Source organism: Mastigoproctus giganteus, chromosome 10, assembly GCF_048544385.1.
Source record: "Mastigoproctus giganteus isolate SK-2022 chromosome 10, ASM4854438v1, whole genome shotgun sequence".
Taxonomy (NCBI): Eukaryota; Metazoa; Arthropoda; class Arachnida; order Uropygi; family Thelyphonidae; genus Mastigoproctus; species Mastigoproctus giganteus.
The window spans coordinates 164,555,357-164,582,945 of NC_143584.1; the positions used below are offsets into that span (position 1 = coordinate 164,555,357).

General features: G+C 35.8%; 1 protein-coding gene across 1 annotated transcript in view; it reads left to right on the forward strand.

The window, feature by feature from the left end:
* LOC150079447 (prostatic acid phosphatase-like) overlaps positions 1–27,589 on the forward strand; it is a 193,373-nt gene that overhangs the window by 11,016 nt on the left and 154,768 nt on the right. Inside the window, exon 2 of the mRNA XM_090383075.1 lies at positions 10,543–10,638. Coding sequence (XP_090239201.1) covers positions 10,543–10,638 — 96 coding nt within the window. The remainder of the gene's footprint in view (positions 1–10,542; positions 10,639–27,589) is intronic.

Here is a 27,589-nt window from a genome sequence, read left to right on the forward strand (position 1 = left end):
ACCGTTTTAAAGCTTTTTCTCGATGGTTAATTTGAAAAATAATTATAAAATTTTTATACTGAACTAAATAACAAAATACTAATAGAAAACAAAATAACACAATATTAGCACAAATCTAAAATTATACTTATAGACTTTCAGCACGGCTTACTCCGGTTATGTTGTCACCCGTTACCTAGCAGAATACATTGCTCCTAATCTCAATAACCTACACTTTACCACCACTATTGCTGATCTATTACTGTTTTAAAAATGGATGCAAACTACCATGTGAGTTATAACATCATGAGTCATTTATGAGACAATTGGGGGAAAGTAAAGAACAAAGGAAACTGCTACCTTTAGATACATTAGTTTTGGTTTGGATTTGGATCTAACTGAAACAAACAGCAGTAATATTAATTGCTTTACCTTTTTGGCACCTTAAACTTAGCAACTTCACCTTTGTTTATATAAATAAAAATCGCACTGGTGGGATACAGGGATATGTCTATATAAACATAACACATTGAGCGAAAATCATGAATCCCCTACCTTACTACGAGAGAAGGTTGGGAGAGGGAATAAATGGAGGTAATGACATAATTTTCTTTTTTTTTGGTAATTTGTTCCAAGACCTCAGAAATTAAAATTTTCTCTGTATAACTAAGCTATTTATCTCTCTAAAAGGCCATTTTTATAATGGAAATTGTATTAGTTTTATGTAAATTTATGTCAAATAAGCACAACACAAAAATCACTTAACTAAAGGATGCAAAAGCAAAATACGCAGCTGACACGTTTACAAACGCTGCTATTGGCTGAGAGGAAGGGCTACTTAGTCCGGTCAGAGACAGTCATAAGCTCATCGTAACGTAAAATAAGTAGACGCCAGTTAATTTACAGCATAAAATTTCTAAAAACCAATTCAAATAATTAAAATGCACTACACTTTCATCATTATCATATGTTCGGTTATAAGAATCAATTTTAAAACGCCTTTGTGATATTTTTCTAAAGCACATTTCTCGTGGTCACTACCATAAAACAATAAAAACAATTTGCGCTTTCTGGTTCATTGGGCTTTTCTGTTAGTGCAATCTATTATAAATGGTTAGTAAACTCGATCTTATTGCATTTACAATAATTCACATAACTGGAATTGTGTGGGTTTTTGCGTTACGGTATTATGGTGAAATATGTTTCCCCTTCATCGAAATCTTCAATAATATAAGAAACAATTAAATTTTCAGAATCTTCTCTTCATTCCTATTTACTTATTACAATGATGAAGCAAAGGTGACTAAAGTAAAGTGACCAGATCCTTGGTATTCCAATGCGGGACATCTGGGGGGAAGAATTTTACAACCCTCTAGAAACAATATACACATTTTTTTAAAATTTATTTTTTTATTTATAAAAAAAAAAAAACCATATACAAAATATAAATTAAATACCTATACTTCTTTGGACTAAACTTATAAAAAAAAAAATCACAATTCTTAACAAAAAACAAATATAGTCTATATATATATATATATGTATATATATATATATATTTTTTTTTTTTTTTTCATGGAAAGGCTGAAATTCAGTATAGGTACCTCTCATATTGGACACACAACTTGTGTGATCGAGACCCAGTAATATTCATAAAATCGGACAAATGCTGACTTATTGTGATTTTTCTCTTGTAGAGAAGCTGTGTCTTCATTTTGAATATAAAACGATGATTTGAATTTAGACCAAATAAAAATAGGATAATAAATATAATGTACAGGATATTAAGAAATATTAAAATTTTGAAATATTATATTTAAGTCAGGAAAAGTACCCCTCATGTTACGCTACATGATGAACAGAAGGTTGCATGAAGGACATGAACTGAGAAAAATAGTTGTCATTAGAAGGGAACAAAAAACACTTATTAGAGGGGTCATGTTTTTAATTGACTTTCATTATTGTTTGGTGAAAAATGGTTTTTTTTCTGTGAAATAATACTAATAATAAAAATACATACTTCTTTTATAATAAAAACAAGAGAAACTAAATAATATAATTAAATATATTTTTCTGCTGAGGGAATTTTTCTTAATAATTCTTCATTATTTTGTACTATTGCTTCCAGCGTTTCTATGGTCAGTTTTTTTGTTTTTTTTTTGTTGACGTCCACAACTTATTTACTACTGAAAAAATTCTTTCCGTTGTACCATTTGTTCTCATCAAACATAATGTAAATGATTTGCATTATGTTTGCCATTAAGTATGGAGGCTACATGTCCAATCCGGGACATTTTCAGGGGACAGTTTGCAATGCGGGGCAAACGACTGAAATCTGGGACTGTCCCGCATAATCTGGGACGTCTGGTCACTTTACACTAAAAGAAAGTGCATGTGGTGGCAATGCTAAGAAATGAAGCAAAATTGATTTAGAAATAAAGGTGAAAATGATGACGTACAAAGCAGGGAAAAGTTTGTTATCTGTTGCACGGAAATTAGGTCTCTTTGCTTCAACAGTGTATACTATTTTAAAGGACAGTGCATATATAAAAGAATATGTTAAAGGATCAACAGTGTCACAAAACAGCATTCAGGTGCTATATTGGAGATGGAAAGCTATTAATAATAAGGATGGAAAATCAGATTCAGAAGCGAGCACTCCTGAGGTGCTTGTACTGGCACTTGTCTTAATATTTTTATTGTACATTTCGAAGCACACTTTTGTAATTTTTCCTGCATGTGAAATCAAAAAATTGAATAAAGAATTCTATTTACATGTTCATTAAACATTTCTTTTTTGTTTCAATGAAATTCAGCGTGTATAGTTGCGAATACTGTATAAGCAATTTAGAGAAATTCCGACTTATGTAAAATTCGACTTACTTAGAGTTCCCCAGAATACAACCCTTAATCCAATTCGAATAAGTGGGCCCATATTCAAATTTGGCCCCCCGCAGTCATAAATCCTTAAAAATAGCCCTGGTATTCCCAGCTATGATTAATACCATTTCACCTCTATTCACTGCAGTTTTGCTTGTGCTGTGCAGCTAGTTAACAATAAACATGCTTCATGTAAAAAAAATTATTGTTTGTAGACGGTAAATTTTATCATAAATATAACTAAAAAACTTGTTTTACTCAATTAAATTTTTTTCTGTTTCGGGCAAGAGGGCAGTGGGCCTCGGGCAGGAGGGCTGTGGGTCCCTTTCAGTCGTGGGCCCAATGCACTGCATTGGCATAGTTATGCCACTGATTACAGCTTTTTAATCCACAGTTTTAAACATGACATTTCCACCATACAAAAATAGCAGTTGTCATGATGGTTTGTGGCTCTCTCTCTCTCTCTCTCTCTCTCTCCCTCCCTCCCTCCCTCCCTCCCTCCCTCCCTCCCTCCCTCGGCTCCTCCGTAGCTAGGTGGGCAGGAGCAGCAGTGCATAGCACACGCTTCTTGATTAGACCGGGGTTCGAGCCTGTGACCACCAAATACGGAGGATGTGGAAAGGTCAGGGAATGACCACCGCATATCCCCCCCGGAGCAATATGGCCTTAGTTGCTAATGCTCCTAAAAACCAAATAACAAACAACCCCGGAGCAATATGGCCTTAGTTGCTAATGCTCCTAAAAACCAAATAACAAACAACAAACAAACTCCCTTCCTCCCTCTGTATTCAAGGTATGACAAAAGACATTCTTATGACTAGCATGAAACTGACGTTGACCTACAACCACCAGAGAGAAATGAGGTACCTTGAACTTGTTTTAATTACCTACAGGAAAGTCAAAATAGGCTTCATATGCACTACATAACTTGGTGCCACTCATAGTATTATGCTGCAGCTGCTGTAGACATATATAATATTCACAAATGTAGCAGTGCAAGAGCAAGTGAATCTTGTTTGCTAGCCATAGAAATCTGCAAACAAACGAACAAGAATTATCTGTATTTCTGTAGAGAGGTGAGAAGACAATGAAAGTCTTTTAAACCAGATTTGGTTTAGAAGGCTTGAGACTAGATGTCACCATCTAGGAATCGATCAAGATGTTTAAGTATTTGAAAGGTTTGAGTAAACTACGTAATGCAGATATCTTTTTTCTTTTACAGGCAGCATAAACTTGATAGCGTGGAGTTAATTAAAAAAAAAGGATAGTTGTGGACTGGTTATAAGAAAGTTTTCCTTTTGACATATAGGTATTTACTGTTGTCACCTAATCTTACAGAACTGGAGCTATTAAAGATTTAAGGAGGGGTTGGACAAATATATATAATCTTTATTGTATACAAATGTGGTATATACAATAGACCCTTCACAGCAGCAATGCCAGGGGATTTTATCCAAATACTTGGATAAAATCATGTTGAGTGTTTTTATTTATTATTTTTCTTATGAGTCTGATTCTAATAAGTTTGGCTTCCTTGTATCATTTTATCGTTATTAATACCATTAGTTTTCTAGAAAAAAATTTAAAGTTTTTTCTAGAAAACTAATGGTATTAATAACATTTATACCATTAGTTTTGGAGCTTGCCATTTGGAGCTCTATTGAATGTCCAAATAAAATAAATAAATAAATTTTCTGTTTATACTCCGAGACGACCAAACGGTCAGAGGAGTTTACAAGATACACAGAAACAGCACCGTATTCAGAAGTCATGGGATTGAACCCCGGTCACTCAAGGCACGTGTACTTATGCACCCGCGCGCCTAACCACTAGGCTACGGCGGCCTAGTGGTTAGGCGCGCACTCACACTGACTTAAATTTATGCACAGTCAGAAGCACAGTAGTTCATTCAGAAGCATGCTGAGAAAGGGAAGGTATAGTTTCTAGGAAAAACTTTGCTTTATAAGAATTTTATAATTCTTAGTTGATGTTATTACATCTGTTGTTAGGTTTTGGAGTGTAGCAATTTAAACCCATATTGCTCTATTTTGTATTATGTCTGAACAAGTGTGTCTTGGGGTCAATTTGCATGTTGTGCAGGCTGAAAAATCCAGAATAACTGTGAAATGAAATTTGCTTATATGAAAACACTTGCTTAATAGGTTTATTTTGGTCATTGTTTATTTGTGTTTAAAAGTTAGAAAAAATTGAATAAATTTTATTATTGATTGTAACATGCTTCGCTTATAACATGGGTGTTAAAATTGTCTCCCGTCAGTTAACTGCACAGTCAGATGCAATCCAGATTGATAAGACTTTTAGAAATTCCTCCAATTAGCATTAGCAGAGAGGCATATGATGCAAGAAAGCAAGCTTATGTAGCATCAACCAAAAAAAAAAAAAAAAAAGAAAAAACTATTTCATACATCCGTTTCTTTTAATTGTTTGTCCAGTTCCTCCTTGAATTTATTTAAGCTATCAACTTCCACAATGACAGATGGATGTTTGTTCCAGGAATCAAAAACCTACTGACTAAAGGCAAATCTCCGCACATCTATTCTATAACTGCCTTTCCTCAATTTGAATTTATGCCCCCTCAGGTTCGTAATCTGAGCAAGAGGAAGAATCCCATCAGAAGTAGCATTAGTAAAGGCGCATGATGTAATAAAGCAAGCTTATTTAGCATCAGCCAAAAAAAACAAAAGAAATCTTCTAATTTAACCCATCCACTTTCTCCAAATGTTTGTTTATATCTGCCTTGAATCTATTTAAGCTATCAACTTCTACAATGGCAGATGGAAGTTTGTTCCAGCAATCAACCACACACTGGCTAAAGGCAAACTTTCACACATCTATCCTACAACTGTCTTTCCTCAATTTGAATTTATGCCCTCCTAGGCAATTATTCTGAGCAGGAGGATGAATCCCATTAGCATTGAGTATGCTGAAACCATTCAAGGCTTTATACACCTCAATCAGATACACCTCAATACACCTCATACACATCAATACACCTCAATCAGATACACCTCATAACCTGTATACACCTCAATCAATCGAGGTGCCTAGTCTAAAGACACTGTAATTTGCAAAACTTAAGCCTTTCTTCATAAGAGCAACCCTTTGTTCCATTCACTAATCTTGTTGCCCTTCTCTGCACTTGCTCCAGCAGCTCTACACCCTTCCTAAAATGAGGCCTCCAGACTTGTATACAGTACTCAAGGTGTGGCCTGACCATTGCCTTATACAAAGGGATAATCATCTCCATATCCCTGCTAGAAAATTTCCCGTATGTCATTGAAAAGACACCATGAGCTACTCTTGTAGACCGTCTGCACTGCTCAGAAAACTTCATATCTGCCTGCACCCCCCACCCGTCATTTTCATTTACTACCACTGTCAGTGTAGTACCAGACAGTTGATACGTTACTCTGCGGTTACTGCTTCCCATGTACGGTAATTTACATTTGTCAGTGTTAAACTACAGTTGTCACCTCTCAGCCCATCTGCTCAACTTTTCTAGATCCTGTTGCAGCAGCATACTGTCATTAACAACCCTGCCAACCTTCATATCGTTGCAAACTTGGACACTAAGCCTGATATCCCATCATCAATATCATTAATAAATACAGAAAACGAAAATGAACTCAATACTGAACCCTGAGGGACTCCACTAATAACATTAGTCCATGAAGAGCAGAATCCATTGATTACCACTCTCTGTCTTCTCCCACTCAACCATCCCTTTATCCATAGCAGCAATTTGCCTCCAATGCCACACTGCTCCAATTTGTGCAACAGTCTTCCATGTGCAACAGTATCAAAAGCCTTTCTAAGACCTAAATATATGATCTCAAAATTATTCTTTGCATCCAGTTCTTTCGTGACTACATCATAGTATCCATTCAATAGGATAGACAAGACTTTCCCTTAACAAACCCATGCTGTGGTGTCTGAGCTATAACTGAAGTCTTGTCCAGATGATCCTGCAATGCTTGTTTAACCAGTGTCCCCATTATTTTACCTAGAACAGAAGTTAAACTAACAGGTCTGTAATTACCTTTGTCTCCCTTTAATCCTCCTTTGTGGACTGGGGTCACAGTTGCACATTTCCAGTCCAGGGTACCTTTCTTGGACTCAGGGTACCTCGCCTGAGTGCAAGGAAGCTCTCATAATTATGGCTAAAGGTTTGCTTACTTCCTTTGCTGCCTCCTTTAATATAACTGGATAGATTCCATCCACCCGAGTTGCCATTCTTATGTTTATCTTCGACAATTTCTCCTCCACTTTACTCTCAGTTATTACAACATTATCTAGCTTACTGCCAGAGTTTAATACACCTCTGGCATTTCCCTCGCTAAATAACTCCTCATGTGTGAATGTAGATGCAAAATATTCATTTAGTTTGTTAGCTACCTGAGCAGGATCATTAATAGTTGAACCATCGATATCAAGTGGACCAATCTGATTCATCCCCTTCCTTCTAGAGTTTACATAAGTAAAGAACTCTTTGCTGTTTCTCTTTGCATCCTTTGCCAAAGATTTCTCGTAATCTGCCTTTGCTTACCTAACCTCTGTTGTGACATGGTTACAGACCAGCTTATATCTATTCTAGGCTTCTGTGTCACCTGTTAATTTATATGTATTCCATGCATTTTTCTTCTCTGCCTCATATTTCATTAGTTCATTGAAATCCATTTAGGCCTAAACCTTGAACAATATTTCTTAGTTGGTATGAAAAGCCTAGTAGCTTCCAAGATTAATTCTTTGAATGCTTTCATTTTGAATTTGCTGTTGGTAACATCATCAGTTGGTCCCCCCCTTATAGAATTTAAATACTGTCTCACACCATCGTAGCCACTTTACGAAAGCAAAACCCTTCCCTTTACCCATGATGATAGTTACCTCTTTGAATAAATCCCACTTCCGCACACTGTGATCACTGCCACCTAGTGGTTCCTTTATCTGCAGATTCTTAATGCCTAAAGAATCACTACTGATAATCAGATCAAGAGCATTACTCCCTCTAGTTGCCTCGTGAACATGATGCTGTAGAAATCAATCATCCAATAAATCCACAAATGCCTTGCTAGTGTGTGAGTGACCAACCACAAATTCCAGTCAATATCTGGGAAATTCAAGTCCCCATTATAAGGGTCTCTGATTTACTGACCCACTCTATTTCCCTGTACAGTTGTTTATTATACTCATCAGTGTCATTAGGCCAATAACACACTCCTTACTCTCAATTTTGATTTCCCAGTGCTTATGTCACACCAAACTTACTCGAAACTGAACTGTCCACCCATGTTGACTGGCTGTACTTCCTTGGATTTTATGGGTTTCTTAACTAATAGCATAACCTCTCTTCCCTTCCTATCCTATCTGTATACATTGTACTCCCCAAATTCCATGCATTCCTTATATCTTTGTGACACTACGTCTCTGATATCCCAACTGTATCTGCCTTTGATGTTTTGACCAACGCGTCAAATTCCTCAAATTTTTTTACCAAACTCCTAGCATTGGTGTACACGCAAGTATACATGCACCTGTTCCTATTCTTAGTTACCTTAACACAGCCCATGTGTTTACTTGTACTGCAATGACTTCCAGCAGTCTCTGAAATCCCCTGCATCTTGAATTCAGCATGCTCAACCCATTCAAGGCCTTGTACAGCTCAATCGAATAACCTCACAGGTGCCTAGTCTCCAGGTTCTGCAATTTGTAGAAATTAAGCCTTTCTTGGTAAGACCACCCCTTTGTTCCCCTCACTAATTTTGTTTCCCTTCTCTGTACTCACTCAAACAACTCTAAATTCTTCCTAAAATAAGGCCTCCAGACCTGTACGCAGTACTCTAGGTGTGACCTGACCATTGCCTTATAGAAAGGGATAATCACCTCCTTTTCCTTTTCTCTACTAGCAAAATTTCTGTACAGTATATCATTGACAATACCTCACGACCTGCTCTGGCTGCCTGTCTGCACTGCTCAGAAAACTTCATATCTGCACAATTACTCCCAGGCCTTTTTCATTTTCTACCACCCTAAGTGTAGTACCACACAGTTGGTATGTTACTCTGGAGTTACTTCTACCTATATGCAGTACTTTGCATTTGTCAATATTAAACTTCAGTTGCCACTTCTCAGTCAATTTGCCCAATTTTTCTAGATCCTTTTGCAGTAGCATACTGCCATTCCTATCATTAACAACCCTGCCAAACTTTGTATCATCTGCAAACTTCGATATTAATACTGATATACCTTCATCAATATCATTGATAAATATACAAAACAACAGTGGCCCCAACACCAAACCCTGGATGACTCCACTAATAACATTAGTCCACGAAGAGCGGCATCCATTGATTACCACTCTGTCTTCTCCCACTCAACCTCCCTTTTATCCATTGTAGCAACTTACCGTTAATACCATACTGCTCCAGTTTGTACAGTAGTCTTCCATGTGCAACAGTGTCAAAAGCTTTTCTGGAATCCAAGTAAATGATATCAGTATTATTTTTGCGTCCTTCCTTTGTAACCACATCATAATATCTAATCGAATTTGTCAGACAAGACTTTCCCTTAACAAACCCATGCTGTGTCTGAATTATTACTGCAGTCTTGTCTAGATGATCCTGCAATGCATCTTTAACCTGTAACTCCATTATTTTCTCTGGAGCAGAAGTTAAACTAACTGGTCTGTAATTACTTGTGTCACCCTTCGATCCTCCTTTGTTCCATTCACTGAATTGGGGATACATATGCACATCTCCCGTCTGTGGGGACTTCCCCGAGCCCAACGATGCTATCATAAATATGGCTAAGGGTTTGCTTACTACCTTTGCTACCTTCTTTAATATAATTGCATAGATCCCATCCACACCAGGTTTCTTTCTTACGTTTAACTTCAGCAATTTCTCCTCCACTTCCACTTTGCTCTCAGTTATTACAAAATCATTAAGCACCCTGTTACAGTTTTATAAACTTCTGGCATTTTCCTCCCTTAATAACTTCTCATCTGTTAATGTAGATGTAAAATACTCATTCAGATTGTCAGCTATCTGAGCAGGATCATCAACACTCAAACTATCGATATCAAGTGGATCAATCTGATTCATCCCCTTCCTTTTAGAGTTTATATAACTAAAGAAGTTATCTATGGAACTTGAATGATCTCTCCAAATTAGTGCCAAATGGTAAAACCACTTTACCATCACGGAGGACATTATATCCCTTTTCGGTTCTCTCTCTCTCTCTCTCTCTCTCTCTCTCTCTCTCTCTCTCTCTCTCTCTCTCTCTCTCTCTCTCTCTCTCTCTCTCTCTCTCTCTCTGTCTCTCTCTCTCTCTCTCTCTCTCTCTCTCTCTCTCTTTTTTTTTGCAATATGGTACTTGCGTCTGTTGAATGGTAAGTAAACAGTTTAGTTTATATTGAATTACGAATTAATTTCTGAAGAATATCCAGTTTTATTTATTTATTTTTTTTTCTAGTAAATATAAATAATTTTGGAATTTTGAAATTATTTTAAATTTTGTAATTATTTTAAACTAGTTGCATTATTCTGTGCCATTTAACCATGCAAATAATATTGAAAATGTTTTTCATTTAATTATATTTTTTATTAAGAATTTATATATTTTTTAAATTTTGCTTATGAATGAATTATTCTTTTCATTTTTTAGGTTTATCGGCATGGTGATCGTAATCCAATTGCATTATTTCCAACTGATCCAAATATGAATTTTTCTTGGTTAGAAGGTTTAGGACACTTGACTAAAGTAAATATTTATTTTATTATTTATATTTAAGAGGTTATTGAAGGCATCATTTCAAAGTATCATTATAGCTTGTTTTCCAAATATAAAAATTATATTTGGAAAACATAAGCCATCATTTCTTAATCCTTGCAGTGACTGTAACAATGCTCTTCTACACTGTGTAGAAAAGGCTTGAATTTGAATCCCGTATCTAGCAGGAGAAATTTTTATGGTTTTTTTTTTTTTTTTTTTTTTCTCACTGCAAAGGCAGGTAACTTGGGCCAAGATTATTCAACCAAAAGTATACAAACTGACAATAGAGTATGTGCAATTCGCAAACATGATATTGGCACATCATCTTAAGCTTCCTTGGTATTGTCTTTAGAATAATATAGTGGATAGTATTGTTGTCCTTCCTGATCATCTTAAAAAGATCTGGGTGCAGTTCCTGTTGCTGGATGTAATCAGTCTTGGACAGGAAGTGCATAGATTTTTCTTCTGGAAATTTAAGTTTTTCATCCTGCAAAATAGATATGCTGATCTTAGACTATACCAAAGTGTGAGGTGTCCCTACCCTGGGAGGAGGAAATACTTGTTTTTTTTTTGGGGGGGGGGGCGGACAATTGTTTTCACAAAACTTTTTTAACAAAACATGGACAAACCATCCCACTAATATATACAGGTATGAAGTATAATTTTTTTTATTTATTATTCTTATTTTATTTCTTTGATATTAAATGTATTGAAGTACACCACTCCTCAATTATACCACAAGGTTTTGGGGAAGGGGGCTGGGACCTGTGTTGTCTGCGAGTGTGTCTATGAATTTTTAGATGTCTATGAGTTTTCTCTAATTCATTGATTCTCTAAAAGTCTAAGAATCCTTTTAATGTTGCACACTATTGAGCATGATAAACATTGCTTTGCATTCAGTATTTTTTAACAACTAAAAAATAAACTCACGTGAAATGAAGTGAATAGCAAACTAGCCCTGCGTGACATGAATTTGTTGTTTATGACATATACTGTTCATATTTACGTTTTATGCAACAGTGAATACGCAGGTTACTGGGAAAGTGACTGTTAAAACAAATATAAAAATTTGTTTTATACTTATGTATGAGCAAACAGAATTTTCAAAAATCCTTTATTTTCACAAAAAATGTTTTGTGATAAGTCAACATGAAAAAAAAATCTAAGCAATTTATTTTGTCACTTCTTTAAAAAGTTATTTTTTGTTGTTTTTATGGGAAAATCTTTTTTGTAAGATCATATTTTTTAATGATACTAATTGCAAAATCTTTACTTTCTCAACTTCCTGCTGTGCTTCTAATCACCCAATCACAGTCTCTAAGCCTTGTAGTGCTTCCTGAACTCTGGGAACATCGACAGGCTCCTCCTTTAGTTCTTCCATTTCCACATCACTTCCCTCTATCCTTTTCTTGTCAGTGATGCTTTCAACAATGCTTTCGTCTGTTAATAAGTGACACGTTACTCTTTCAATTACAGTCAGCTTTTCCTTGATGGTGTAAGACAGGGGTGGCCAACTTAATTTATGATGCGATCTACTTTTTTTCTTCAAAATGTGCTGTGATCTACCATCTCAAGAATTTCATTGCACATGGTTAAAAAAGTTAATCAACACATACTGAAAAATGTTGTTTATAAATTTAAAAATTAAATAGAATTCAGAATTCTTATTTTAAATTCACACGTATTTAAAATTTTAATTTATGCGAAGTTTGTGTCTTCATGTCATCTGCCAAGCTTTCAAAATCGGGATAAGGCCAACCGTAAAAAATCTTCTGTATGCAAGTCCGTAAGAGTAAAGAGATTCTTCGTCTTTGTTTGTTTCAAATACAAAAAGGCCGATTCACGTAGATATGTGAAACCAAAATAGGAATTGAAAAGTTCACTTAATTTTTTTATATTTGGGTACTTTTCTCGGCAAACATATTTTCAAAAGTCTTCTTCTGATGATCTGGGTTTTAGGAAGATATTGTTTTGCAATGTAGTATAATTTCATTTTCAAGTAATATTTTCTCCATTTGAAAAAACCTCAGTGATTTTTTTTTGCAATTTTTTTCGTATCTAAGTCGACATTAAATGGACAAGAAATATATTGACAATGTCTTCAATTGTTTTAAAATCACTGAATCTGGTTTCAAAATCATCCACAACTTTCTCAATTTCCAAAACATATTTCTCACTATTAAATTCAGAAACAGGATATTTTTGCAAATGATCTTACATATTTGCAAAATGGTCGGATTTTTTCCCTTTGAGATCATTAGCCATTGCCAAAAATTGATATTTATATGCAAAAATACTACTAATCAGTGCGTTGAAGTGCCTTTCTAAATTTCCTTTTTTTGGGTATATCTACGGAAGCATTGCAAATCAAACAACAGAATTTTTCTTTTATCATTACAAAAAAAAGTATTCTAGTTCCCACTCTTGATGAAAATGATAAGTTTTGCTCTTTTTCATAGTATTCCTTTTAAATCAAAGGGTATTAAATTAACATATAAGTACTGCCCAGTTATTAATAAGAATTCGACGCATACAATATGCTCTCCACCACATAACTGCGTGAATTTTCATTAGACAAGCCTAGCGGCTGTGCAGCAAAAAGAGCAGTTACATAGTTCAACTGATTTGTAATTAGCGTATGCAGTGGAGTGCATAATAATAATATTTAGATTTTGACCAATCTATTTTTTATATATATTTAAAATTCGTCATGATTGACCGAAATTAAAGCCACTTTAATTTCAACTTGTTGGCCACCCCTGGTGTAAGACATTTCTTTTAACGTTTGCCACATAATCCATGAAATCAATTCTAATTTATTAAAAACAATAGTTACATCTGTAAAGCTCGCAAAAATGTAAAATTTCACTGATATACACCAAACAGTTGCAAAAAAGACAACCGGTAAGGTCTCAAACCATGGATTGCCTTTTTCCATTTGCAGCGACAACCATTACACAAGCAATAGATGCTCGATACTAACTGCAGTGCTAAAACAACCTCACATCTTTCTAATGCACTGCTCCTCTCTGTTTCATGTTCGAGAAAACTGTTTTTTGGTAGCCTTGGAGGAGATAAGCAAATCGCACCACTTAAAGCTATGGGTGCAGTGGTTAGTGACCTTGAAGAAGATTAGCAAATCCTCCACTCAAAGAATAGATAAGGTAGGAGAGGATATCATTGCATGATAAAAGTTCAAAATGAACAGGAATTGCTTTGTTCAATAAACATCCTTTTTGCTTCTTAGCTTGGCAGGAAGATATATGTCTCTGGGATTTCCAAGAAAATCACCTTTTTCTCTCCCTCACCAAAACTGGGTCATTTGAGTGGGGGAAGCCTCCTGCAGTGCAAGGTTTGCAGAAGAAACATTAATATTTTTCTCAGACTTTCTTTCAAAAGCAGGGTGAGGCAGAAAGATCCGCAGTATAAATAATGGTGTTATAACCAAGAAGCGGTGTATATGAACACATGCACAAGTACCACCTTTGAAGTGAAAGGAATCATACAGCAAATAGTTCAGACAACTGAGATGAACAGTAGTTAAATTAACCAATTACTGGGATGCTGTCAGAAAAAGTACATGGGATTTAGCAGACTGTAAGTGGAAATGGACATCATTCAGATTAGAACTGAGACCATGTATATTTGTGAAGTGAATGACGAAGTGTTTGGGATCTTTTTGCAGATAAGGTTGTTCCATTGGTTTGACAATTCATGATGTATTCAGTAGTAAGAAAAGGTGGGGAGGGGATGTGCTGTATGAAGTAATGAAATTTTTGGATATGGCATGCACATGGCAGGAATATATCTGTTTCTTTGACATGATGTGGCCTTGACAATGCCTCCTGCACACACACACACTACTCAGTGAACTACCTAGGGGCCGACCTGCGAACACCGTTTTAGAGCTGTACCCTCAAAATGTAAAGAAGACTGGATCTTGCCGTGATGTCTGTCCATCATAAACGCAAAAAAAACATCAATCATACTGCATGATGGAAGAGATGAGAGAGGGTTCGCCGAAGCTTTTCTCTGGAGACTAAACTTGAGTTCCACCAGTTCAAGCTGCCAATAAGCAAATTGGTGGTATTGCACTGATTGATGAGTCATCTAGTAATTAAAAGTATAATAATCTAATAATTAATAATTAAATAATACAATTATTATTTATTAGTTAATAATAATTATTATTATTAACATATTAAATAACATTTAATAATTAATAACAAAGTATATACAGTTGGACCTTTCTTTAACGAATTTCCATATAGTGAATTTTTCTATTTAGGGAATTTTTTTTGATTTCCCATTGGTCATTACATTGAAAATAGTTTCCGTATAACAAAGAAAATTTCTATATAATGAACTGATTTCGAGAGACCTGGGTATGCATTGTTCACACCTCTGGCCTTTAGGCAATAGAGCTGATGCTGTAGAAAGCACAAATTAAGTGCTAAAGGGATTAATTCTTAAGAGCATGAATTAGGAGCTAAAACATTTCACAATTTAGTGGCCCCCCTAAAACCTATGCAGTTGCCTCTACCATACTGAGAAGTCATGCTGGTCAACTGCTATCTCTGTGTCCACAGCCATTGATAAAGATTAAGGCATATTTCCGACATGGACATTGACTCTGGTCAATGTGTTTCTACTGAAAGTACCCCATTAGTGAATTTAGAAGAGAGTGATTTTCCTTTATCCTGGAAATTCATCTATTGTTTCACAGATATGAGTCTCCACACTTTCACTAAATTTCACCTGTGTCTGTTGGTGGGTACAAGTGGTCCCTAAATCAGTTTTGTTTTACTAAGGTTGCAAGTAACCTTAGAATGTCTAAGAGGAAATTCTTGACTGTAGTACATTGTTGATGAACCTGCTCAGGTAGCTGACAAACTGAATGAGTATTTTGCACCTGCATTCACACATGAGGAAGTCTTTAGGGAAGTGGAGGCCAGAAGCTTATCATACTCTAGCAAAGTGGAGGAGAAATTGTTGAAATTGAACATAAAAAAGGCACCTGGGGTGAACAGGATCTATCCAATTATATTAAAGGAGACAGCAAAAGAAGTAAGCAAATCCTTAACCATAATTATGAAAGCTTCCTTGGATTTAGGGGAGGTCTCCATGGACTGGGGATGTGCAAATGTGTCCCCAATTCACAAAGGGGAAAAAGAAATTGCTTTAAAATTTGGTTTCCCTGCTAGTAGTGTTTCAACTATTCAGAAAAACTGTGTTTCGATTCTCAAACTGTTTGAAGAAATGGGACCCAGTTGGAAGCGTGCAAAATTATGCCTTTATGAAGATATAGATGTAGATGCTGTTTTTAAATTATTGATTAGAGACCAAAACATGCCAATGTCAGGGCCATTAATAAAAGAAAAGGCCATGGAGAAGCAAAGGCTACGCATCTTTCTTGGGGTGTAAAACATTCCAGACTAGTTCTGGTTGTCTGGACAAATTTAAAAAACACCATGGCTAACTGAAAAAAGTTATTTCTGGTGAAAGTGGAGTTGTAATCGAAGAAGGCTGTACCCATTTGAAAGAAAAAGTTTTGAAAAAAAAAAAATTATGGAGGACTATGAACCCAAAGACATATTTAACATTGATGAAACAGGTCTATTTTTTTAATGTTTGCCAAACAAGAAACTGACTTTTAAAGGTGAATTACAGTCTTGGTTGGTGCAAATATAGCTGGTAATGAAAAACTGAAGCTTTTGGTAATAAGAAAAATTAAATAATTCCAAGGTTTCAAAGGAGTAAAGTCATTAGAGGTGGACTACAACAAAAAATCTTGGCTGACAAGTGAAATTTTTGAACAGTGGATTTTAAATTCCAATAGAAAGATGATGAAGGAAAACAGAAAAATCACATTGATCGTCGACAACTGCCCTGCCTATCTTTACTCGATAATTTTGGAACTTACAAGTATGAAGCTTGATTTCTTCCCTCTGAATACTTCATCTAAACTGCAGCCAATGAACCAAGGCATTACCAAGAATTTCAAAATGCACTACTGAAGGTGTGCATTTTCAAATAAAAAACTGAGAATAGAAACCAACCAATCTATAGATTCTGCTATAGATTTGCAGATGTGCATATCAGAGTTGCCAAAAGTGTGGAGTCAAGATGTGATGGAAACAATGATTAAGAATTGTTTTGCAAAATCAGGTTTTGCTAAAACACCAATTAGCAGTGATGAGAGGGATGAACTACAAGATATTGAGCAATTTTGGGAAGAACTGCATGTGAGAGGTTTGATCAGTGGGAAATTGTTCTTTGATGAATTTTTAGGAGTTAATAATGAGGTCATAATAGTTGAATATCGAGGGACTCCAACATTTTGGAGAGTATTCAGAGAACTAGTGACAATATCGATGATGAATTGGATGAAAATGAAGACAACGAAGGCAATATTAAACCTTCCAAACATGAAATGTTGGCAGCATTTTAAACTCTGCATTGAGGCTTTTAGTGTGAAGAAAATGTGCCATAAAATATATTTGAGTGTTTAAACAAATGCAACCATTTTTATGAATGATGTACATTGAAATCCAATGTACAACAAAAAATAACCAAATATTTTACAAAATAATTCTTAAAAGTGTACTAATATATTGTGCACATCATGTAAGTAGCCATTTCTTAATATATATGTATTAATAAATTAATTGTTTTAAAATGTTAGAGAATTTATTCATTCCCACTTATTTCTAATTTATTTTCCATCTTTTACTATCTTTCTGAATGTTGAATTAATGTTTTTCATTGTTGAAATGGTCATATTTCTTTATAACTAAATTTCTGTTTAAAGAATTTTTTAAAGCAAACAATTAATTTCATTGTATAGAGGTCCAACTGTATATTCATAACTAAATTTTAGGTCAAATCTGTTTATTTGCACTCGTTCTGGAAATTGGGCGGGGGTGCATGAAATTTATGAAACATTTTAAGGGAACTTAAGGCATATATTCCAGAGGTTTGGGAACCTATGGAATATATGCAATTTACAGATACTAGTGCATGTTCTAACCAACATAATCCAACTCGTACATTGGAGTTATGTCTCATGTTAACCAAACCATAAAAAAGGTAAAAAGTAAGAATAAATTTATTTACTTATTTATTTATATAAAATATAAATACTATATTTATTAAGTTCCTGAGGCTTGGTACAGACATTCTTCCAAGTATGACAGCTAAGGCTCCCTATATGTTAGTCTAAAATGCTAATGGAACTGATATTCAGGTACCTCTTCTGAATCAAATGGGCCAAATTTCGGTGAAGTTCAGTCATTGCCATTCTGTGACAATCGGGTCCTCTACTAACACCTTTGTGGCATGACTGTTAGTAAATACACCTTCCTCCCCATATATACATGGTCTGAAATATTATTGCACTTAGTATACTGCAGTTGACCACTCAGGTGTGAACCAATGTACTCAGCAGTTAAAATGCGACATCCACATAAAACAGAGGAATGCTGCCCCTCTGTCACAAGCCATTGACTCTCATCATCTGGTTTAGTACTTCCACTTTGCTTATTAGAGGCATGAAGTGGCAAAAACCACATTTAATTTTAGAATAAAGCTTCACCAATCCACACTGCTTCTGTCATGCAGTATCAGTGATGTCTTTTGAAGTTATGATGGACATCATGGTGAGATCCAGATTTCTTATTCTTCAAGGGTACAGCTCTAAAACAGGTTTCACATGCCAGCCACTGGATAGTCCACCATATTGAACCTGTTGGTACCTCCCTAGGAGGCATCTGGATCAGCTAGTGTGTAATCTCGCCACCTCTACTTGGCCAGCTAGTGACTGGAGGAAGTCCAATCACTTGTACCTTCACAATGTTGGGACTGTTTGTAACCCTGGGTATAATCCCCATGTGCATCTCCTGAATGTGTCACCTAGTATACTGGAGGTGGCCACCCAGGTGTGAACCAATGTAAGCAGGGTTCAAGGTGTGGTGTTCACACTACACAAAGAGATGCTGTCCTTCTGTGTTACCAGGCAATACTAAGTGGTGACTCTCCTCAGCTGGTGCAGTACCACCACTTTGCTTATTGGAGAGGCTTGAAATGGTGAAACCCATGTTTAGTCTCCAGAACAAAGCTTCAGCAACCCCCATCTTTTCCATCATGCAGTATGATTGATGTCTTTTGAGATTATGATGGCATCATGATGAGATCCAATCTTCCTTACATATTGAGGATACAGCTCTAAAACGGTGTTTGTGGGCCAGCTGCTAGATAGTCTACCAGACTGAACCTGTTGGTAACTATCTAGGAAGAATCTGGATCAGCTAGTGTATAATCTTGCTGCCTATACTCTGCCAGATAGTGACTGGAGAGAGTCCAAGTAACAAGTAACGTGTATATGGGGAAGGGAATCATTATTGAGGTCAAGGAGCTGGGTATATTCTTACCATCTGTATGCCATATTCAAATTTTTTTCCAAAAAGATCTGAACTAGAAGATCCAAACACTTCCTCATTCATTTCACAAATATACATAATCTAAGTTCCAATCTCAATGATGTCCATTTCCACTCACTCTCTGCAAATTTCCATGTACTTTTTCTGACAGAATCCCAATTATCAGTTGATTCAACCAATGGTTATCTCAGTTGTCCTAATTATTTGCTTTATGATTCCTTTCACTTCAAAGGTGGTGCTGTGCATATGTCCGCTGTGATATTCCCTGCCAGAGACTCTTTCCAATTTCCTCTTTCCAACCTTCTCTGGCTTAAAATCTCTCTATTGCATTCTGTCAAATTCATATGTTGCCTCCATCATTCTCCCAACTCCACTAATCACTTGGAACTCTTTGATTTCCTTTCTTTGAAACTTTACTTTATCCAGTCCAACTTTCCTAACAGTGAGGTAATTTTCCTTTGTGATATTAATATTCACAACTTCACATCTCCAGCTAGCTTCCATTTTCTGGTCACAGACCCAGCTATGCAAGATGTAGAGGCTTTTACAGTTACCCGATGACCTTACCCAGATTGTTCATTTACCTACTAGAATACCAGACAATCCTAATCAATCACACAGCCAACACTCGATATTTTCTTCATGAAGATTCCTTTCAAGTACATAATTGAGGTGAGTAATCCTCTAGGCACCTCAAATCACAACTTGATGATGAAGGTCTTTTCTGTAGTAGAGCTTTTCTCCTATGGCTACTCTCAACCTCATGTTGTTTGGCATTACAAGAAGGTAAAATGGGATGATCAGCGAGATTTCTGTTCTTCTTTTCCTTGTTTGGATTACCATTTTAAACCTTCTGATGTCAATGTTACTCAGATCATGTCAGTGACATTCTTTATTCTACATTCCACCTTAAAATCTCATCCTGTATCTAAACCTTCCATTTCCAATAAATGCACTAAGGCTGTTCAAGATAATGTTGCATATCACAATTGGCTTGCATCCAAATCTCTAGCTTCATTTTCTGTTTACACCAAAGTTTGCAACAATTGTAAAGCAGTTATTAATCAGTCCAACCTGGATTTTGAACAGGCCAAGAGTAGAAAACTTGCTTCTTGTCCAAATGGTAGTCAAGCATATTGGTCTCTTGCCAAAGCTGTTGGTCCCAACTTTTGTCCATCTCTGTTAAAATCTGATTGTTTTGTTGCCACCTCAGCTAAAGACAAAGCCTACCTACTAGCTTCCTACTTTTCTTCTAAATCTTGTATCGATGATCTTGGTGAACCACCATGTACCATTATCAATACACTGCATTCAATGCCTCCTGGGGACTTTGTCAAAATTAAATGTCAGAAGAATTTTAAACAATCTTTATGCTAAGAAAGCACCAGGTCCTGATGGTATTTCTCCACTTGTTCTCAAAACCTATAATCCTGAGCTTACTCCTTTTCTTTGTTGCCTTTTTAAACTCACTTATTCCACTGCTGTTTTTCCTTCTGCTTTTAAATTTGCTCATATTCAGTCAATTCATAAAAAGGGTGATAAATCCCTCCCATCCAATTATCATCCCATTGCTCATCTATTTTTTTTTTCTAAAATAATGAAGAAATACACTAACTGCCAATTCCTGAACTATCCAGAAATTTTTCATCTGATCAATGATCAAGAGTATGGATTGCATCAGTGTTAATCCACTGGTGATATTACTGGCTTATGTTACCCATCTGTGGAGAAATTCAGTGGAAAAGTTTGGTGAAACTTAAGCAGTTGCTCTTGACATTTCAAAGACTTTTGATCATGTTTGGCATAAAGGTCTTCTAAATAAGCTTCCATTTTATGGATTGCCGATTATTTTTTGTAATTTGGTATTCAGTTTTGATTGCTCACTGCACATGATGGTAGATGGCTCTCTGTCATCTAACTTTTCCACTAATGCTGGTTTTCCCCAAGGTTCAGTTCTTTCTCCCACTCTTTTTCTCTTGTATATTAATGACCTTCTATTGACCGGAAATCTTATCCATTGTTTTGCTGATGATAGCACATTGCATTCCAACTTCCAGTTTGAGAAACCTTGCCCAGCACAAACAGCTTCAACATCTTGAATATACACAGTTCCTTAAATGCTATTCTCCAGATAATTCTCCAATGATGACTTCATTAATTTCAAAGGTAACTTAGTTAAGTTCATTCCTTCTAAAACTCAGTCCTGCCTTCTTATATCTCACAGTATCTTCTTTCACCTTCTCAATCTTCAACCCAGTGGCTGAGCCATGGACCTGCACCACACACAACTGCAGGGGGGGAGGTTTGGAGGGATATGGAGGTGCAATGCAATGCTAAGAGGGTTTGTTGGGGCATTAGTTTTTAGAGCTGGTGGGGAGCCACAGACTATTCTAGATCGGGCCAAGAGGACTATATAAGACAGACCGTCTTGCGGGAACAGTTCAGTTTAGTTTGGTTTTGAATAGTGATAAGTTATTTTCTTTGTGTGCTGTGTTTTTGTACAAACGAGTTTTTCCTCTTTTGTTTCCTCTTTCAGTGTGAATTTATGTAAATATTACTAGCTGTTATTATTCACTATTGTGGACAGTTATCTGTTAGTTTATATACAATTGTGGACATTTAACATCATTAATTTATTATTGCTTATGCAATTATTATTGTATAATATTGCACATAGAAAAAATTGTTCACCCAATAAGAAAACGTCAGATAAAAAGAAACTCAGTGGGGCCGAGTTTCACAACAGAAAAAAAGAAAAAGATGAACAAACTGCAAAACTTTCAAAAATTAGTGGGTTTTTCGTAAAAAAAGACATCAGTGGATCTTCAGAAAGATTAACAACTGCCATTACTCTTAAAATTAAGACCGATTCACTTGATTCCACTGTTTCTTCTGCAAAAACATAACTGCGCCCTCGTTTGACACCTGCCAAAACAACTACCATCATATCAGCAAGTTCTTTCAGTGATGGCAACAGTATTAACATTGCAGGCTCATCTGCTACACCCTCAAGTTTGATTTCGAGGGGATTCAGCTGAGGAGGAAGAAGTAAAAGAATGTTTGTGTTGTAGCAAATGAAAAATATCCGAGTGATCGAGGTCACTGTCATAAAAACCTAGAAAATTCAAGATTAAAAAAATTCATCATAGAGTGTGGGCCATGTCAACCGAGACCTTTCCCTGCTGACGAAACTAGCGAGAGACATTCTTTTAGTGATTACTACTACACAATTAAATTTAAAGCTGGGATAGAGCTTCAAAAAACCTGGCTCTGTTACTCTCTGAAGCTGAATCGATGTTATTGTGAACCTTGCTGGTTGTTCGCTTACAAGAGAAAATTGAATTCTTATGCTTGGATTGATGATATAAATGACTGGAAAGGTCTGAGTAAGAAAATAAATACGCATGAATTATCAATGTTGATAATTCATGCACCTAGAGTCATGTGCTGTCTACGATTCTTGGAAAAGAGGGAACACAGTTGATGATGAGCACTAGAGTCCCAAATAAGAAAAGAGTCAAACTTTTGGAGGCAAGTCCTTCATCGTTTAATAAATGTGTCCCTTTTCCTTGCTCATCAAAATTTGGCGTTCAGAATTTGGCATGGAGAAGTGGAAGGAGGCAACTTTTTGTCTTTGATTGGACTTTTAGCAACGTATGAAGGAGCTCATAGAAAAACCTGAAGGAGAAATCAAATACTTGAGTCATGATATGCAGAACGGGCTCATAAATCTCATTTCAGAATGTGTTAAAAAAACATTGTTGGATGAGCTCAAAAATGCTTTGTTTTTTTTTCAATAGTAGTTGACACCACTCCAGATATTACCAAAGTTGACCATCTAAGCATTGTTTTCCGGTACATTAAAGTTATAGTTGATCAGAAGGGGAATCCAGTTCACCTGAAAGTAAAAGAATCATTTCTGGGTTTTTCCCCTGTGCGTGACCATTCAGCATCTGGACTAAAAGATAATATTATTAATTTTTTTGAAAAATATGGTATAGACCTAAACAAGCGCAGGGGACTAGCCTACAATGGCGCAAGTGTTATGGCAGGTGCTTACAACGGACTACAAGCACAAATTTTGAAGCTAGAGGAAAATGCAAAATTTGTTCATTGTTGAAGCTCACGATATCAATCTCGTTGTGAATGATGCTGTAAAAGGGGTTCCTGAAGTCATTGCTTTTTTTGACACCCTGGAGTGTTTCTACAACTTTTTTTTTCATGCCAGTGTTAACAGATGGGGATTACTTCATGAAAATGAGATTCCTTCACGGAATCTCAAATGGTTGTGCTGAACAAGATGGACTTCAAAAAACAAAGCTTTGACAACGGTTCGATTTAGGTACAAAAATGTCATAAAATCATTAACAGAAATTATTTTAAAATCAAAAAACCATGAAGAAGAAGCAGAAGCCCAAGGTCTCAAAAGCCAACTTGAGGATTTCAATTTTATTTCTTTAGTTGTAATATTTCCTAAAATATTTTCCTTTGTAACCCCACTAAGTACCTTCAGTCAAAGTCTATTGATATAAAAGACGCCTAAACTTACCTCAAGAACATTTATGAGGAGCTAAGACAATTAAGGGATTCTTTTCAAGAAATTAAGGACTCAAGTATAGAACTTGCACTTTCGTGGGGAATAGATCCTAACTTTCAAAAGAAGAGACTCCGTCGAGTAAAAAAGCACTTTGACGAACTTAGTCAAGATGAAAAAATTGAAGATAATGAAAAGAAGTTCAAAATAGAGGTTTATTTTAAAGTGTTGAACATTCTAATTTCCTGAATGAGAGAACATTTTGAGTCCTTCAGACAAATAATGAACAAATTTGAGGTTTTGAGTCCCAAAATTTTAGACAGAGTTAGTGACGATGAGCTTTACTGCTTATCAAAATGTTTAAGTGACCCATGGATTCTTTTCCTCAACAAATGGTTAGCTTCTGTTCAATTATGAGAAAAGAAATTAAAAATGCCGAAGATATCAGACAACTGGCTAAAGCCAGTTGAAGCTAATTAACAGCTATCTTTATTAGCTTCAACCACTGGTCTAATACATGTGGGGTCTAAAAGGTTGTCAGCTGTTATATCATCGGGTACTTACCCTCTCATCAATGAGGGGCCAAATAGCCTTTAAACAGTCATCTGTGTGGTGGTGCCTACTGAGAATAAGTAACAATAGTTTTCTCTACTGTGGAGTTGTTACTTATTCAAGGTATAATGAGATAGGCAGCTTTGAAGGAATTCACAGTATGAGATGTAATGATGCCACTGCACAACTTCCGTTTGTTTACTGTATATAGAACTGATGATAATGCACTAACCTGTATGAGAGTAAACTTTATCGACAGTCTGAGGCTTTTTAGCCATAAATCCTATGGGTATGTTAAGTATAAACTATGAAAGTGTTAAAAATGTAATTGTAACTGGTCTTGTGTTTTATAATGAAATCATCCTAATTAACTTAAACTGATATCATTAGCAGATTTTATTATGAAACCTGCAAAAAACTGTGCTCAAAAAACTGAGAACATATTTGAAATCAATGTGCAAAACTGGTTTAGAAAGATGTGTTTACATCTTTTACAGACCAATGTTATAATAAGAGACCAATGTTATAAGAGATGATGAGCGGACAATATTTTCTTTTTTTTTGCAGATGCTGTATAAACTTGCTGTACCATTTACCACTGCTAATACTTTTATAAAATTTAAAGAACACCAGATACCAGTTATGCATTTTCCCTTTAAACTCTGCTTTTACTAGATTTTACATAAGAATATCATATATTTCCTGCCTCCTAGGTATCAACATGATTGCAGTTGGTTTCATTTGGTAATATGCTCCTACTATGATAATATGAACACAGAATCTAATTAAATATTAGATTTCAAGTTACAGGATAGCAATATATGGATACCATATTTTTCAGATAAATTTCATAACCAACAAAATCAAAATTCAGTAGCTAATTATTATATAGATTAGAGAAATACAAATATGCAAGTGTTTGTATTTCTCTAATCTATATAATAATTAGCTATTGAAATTTGATTTGGTTTGATTTTGCTTGCTCAGTCATTGCATTTAAAAAAAAAAAAAAAAAATCTAATAAAGATTGCCAGTTTTGAATAAGGTTCCATTCACAAGATAAGACAGCATTTTGGTGGGAGGTTAGGGAGATGTTATTACATCCCATAGGTCTTAAAAGATTTTCTGTTTTCATTCTGCTGTGACCTTCACTATCTTGTGATGATACCATCACGGCAGGAGGATTAGCTATTAGTTGTTGTTGTTATTTAGTTTTTAGGAGCATTAGTAACTAAGGCCATATTGCTCCGGGGATATGCGGTGGTCATTTCCTGACCTTTCCGCATCCTCTGTATTTTGGTGGTCATGGGCTCGAACCCCGGTCTAATCAAGAAGCATGTGCTACGCACTGTTTCTCCTGCCCACCTGGCTACGGAGGCACCGATTAGCTATTAGTAGGATTAGTTTTAGTGGAGAGTTGAAGCAAAGTATTGCAAAACCCCTGCATGACCTTTAATATCACTTTCTTTTTAATGTGTTTTTCCATCTTTTATTTTAGTGTTACTGTAAGGTTTGTTTGTTCTTTGACTTTGTGAATTAGTATTAGTAAAAGCCAAAGGTATGCAGTTGCCTCTTAAACCTCACCAAAATTGTCAACTTCATCCACCTAGGAAAGAAATTTATTCCAGTAGCCAACACAGCGCTGCCCATGCAGTTTTTGTGGCCTATTTCAATGCGAAATTTTCAGTCATCAGTTTGTCCTCCCCTTTCAGAGTGTTATGCACCTCAGTGAGACTCCCCTGCCCCCAACATGCCTCATTTCACAGCTCTGTAATACACACCTTTGTAATCTCTCCTTATGTAGATGCCCCTCTGCTATTATTATGTAGCCAGCACAGGATGAATTGCCATTCTTTAGATCCTTTTAAGAATGATGGTTTAATAATAGGTCATTGCAATTACATATGGAGTTATATGGTTCTATTTTATATTTCTATTATGTGGAACATTAGTAGAGGAATGGAATAGAGTAGCAGAATGCTGTGCATCTGACAGTGATATCACTCCTTTGAGAATTTTTTTTAATATGCCAGCATAAATAAATCAGTCAGTCAGATTTCGTTTGAATAGTTTTGATCAAAAAAATTATTTTAATAAAAAATATTCTTGCATTCATTCATGATAGTACCATGAACACTATTGAGGATTATGATGGTGCTATATCCAAGGACTAAATGGCTTACAAATAATTTATTTATTTAAGAAAAGAGATAATTTCATAATATTGATGGCAATTTTTTAATAGGGAATGAAAAATCAATGCCAGTCATAAATTTTGACTCCTTTTGTTTTGGAATATAATTTTTATTGTTGCAGTTTTAATGGTTTATTATTTTATTTAGACTATGTATAAGTATAGTGTGAAAGCATCAATAATACATAGCCAAATCTGAATTAACAGAATGTTAGCAAAACGGCATCGTTTTAAGTTATATCTCATATTGTGAATACCTTCACAACGAGTTGCCATGATATTGCACTACTTTGAATAAGTAACACTTCACCATCTGAGAATAAGTAACATTAGTCTTCTCCTCAGGTGAAGCGTTACTTATTCGAAGTAGTGCAATATCATGGCAACTTGTGAAAGTATTCACAATATGAGATATAACTTAAAACAATACCGTTTTGCTAACATTCTGTTAATTCAGATTTGGCTATGTATTTATTATTGATGCTTTTGCACTATACTTATACATAGTCTAGACTTTTCCATAGCTTGAGGCTTCAGCCCTAAACGCTTTATAGTCTAAACACATCATACACCATCAGGCATCTCTCATATTGTGGAGTTATACTTCATAACTGTTTTGCCATCATTGCATCACTCGGGTACCTACCCACCCACCGAAGAAGGGCCAAATAGCCCTGAAACGGCACCAGGGGGAGCCTGATGATGTCCAGAGTTTCCAAGAATAGGTAACAACAGCCTTCTCCACTGGGGAAGTGTTGCTTATTCGAGGAGTTTTGAGTTTTTGAGTGGTGTGAGTTGAAGGAGTTACTGTCCCTTTCATTCTTCTACACCGTTTCTTTTCCTCTTCCACTCCTACTATTACTTTCCCTCTACCTTTTTGCTTTTCTAAGTCTAATAGGGACAAGTGGATAGTCGAGTTATTATCCCACACATATACAAAATATCCCTGAAACGGCACCAGGGGGAGCCTGATGATGTCCGGAGTTTCCAAGAATAGGTAACAACAGCCTTCTCCACTGGGGAAGCGTTGCCTATTCGAAGAGTTTGAGTGGTGTGAGTTGAAGGAGTTACTGTCCCTTTCATTCTTCTACACTGTTTCTTTTCCTCTTCCACTCCTACTATTACTTTCCCTCTACCTTTTTGCTTTTCTAAATCTAATAGGGACAGCTGGATAGTCAAGTTATTATCCCACACAAATACAAAATAGCCCTGAAATGGTGC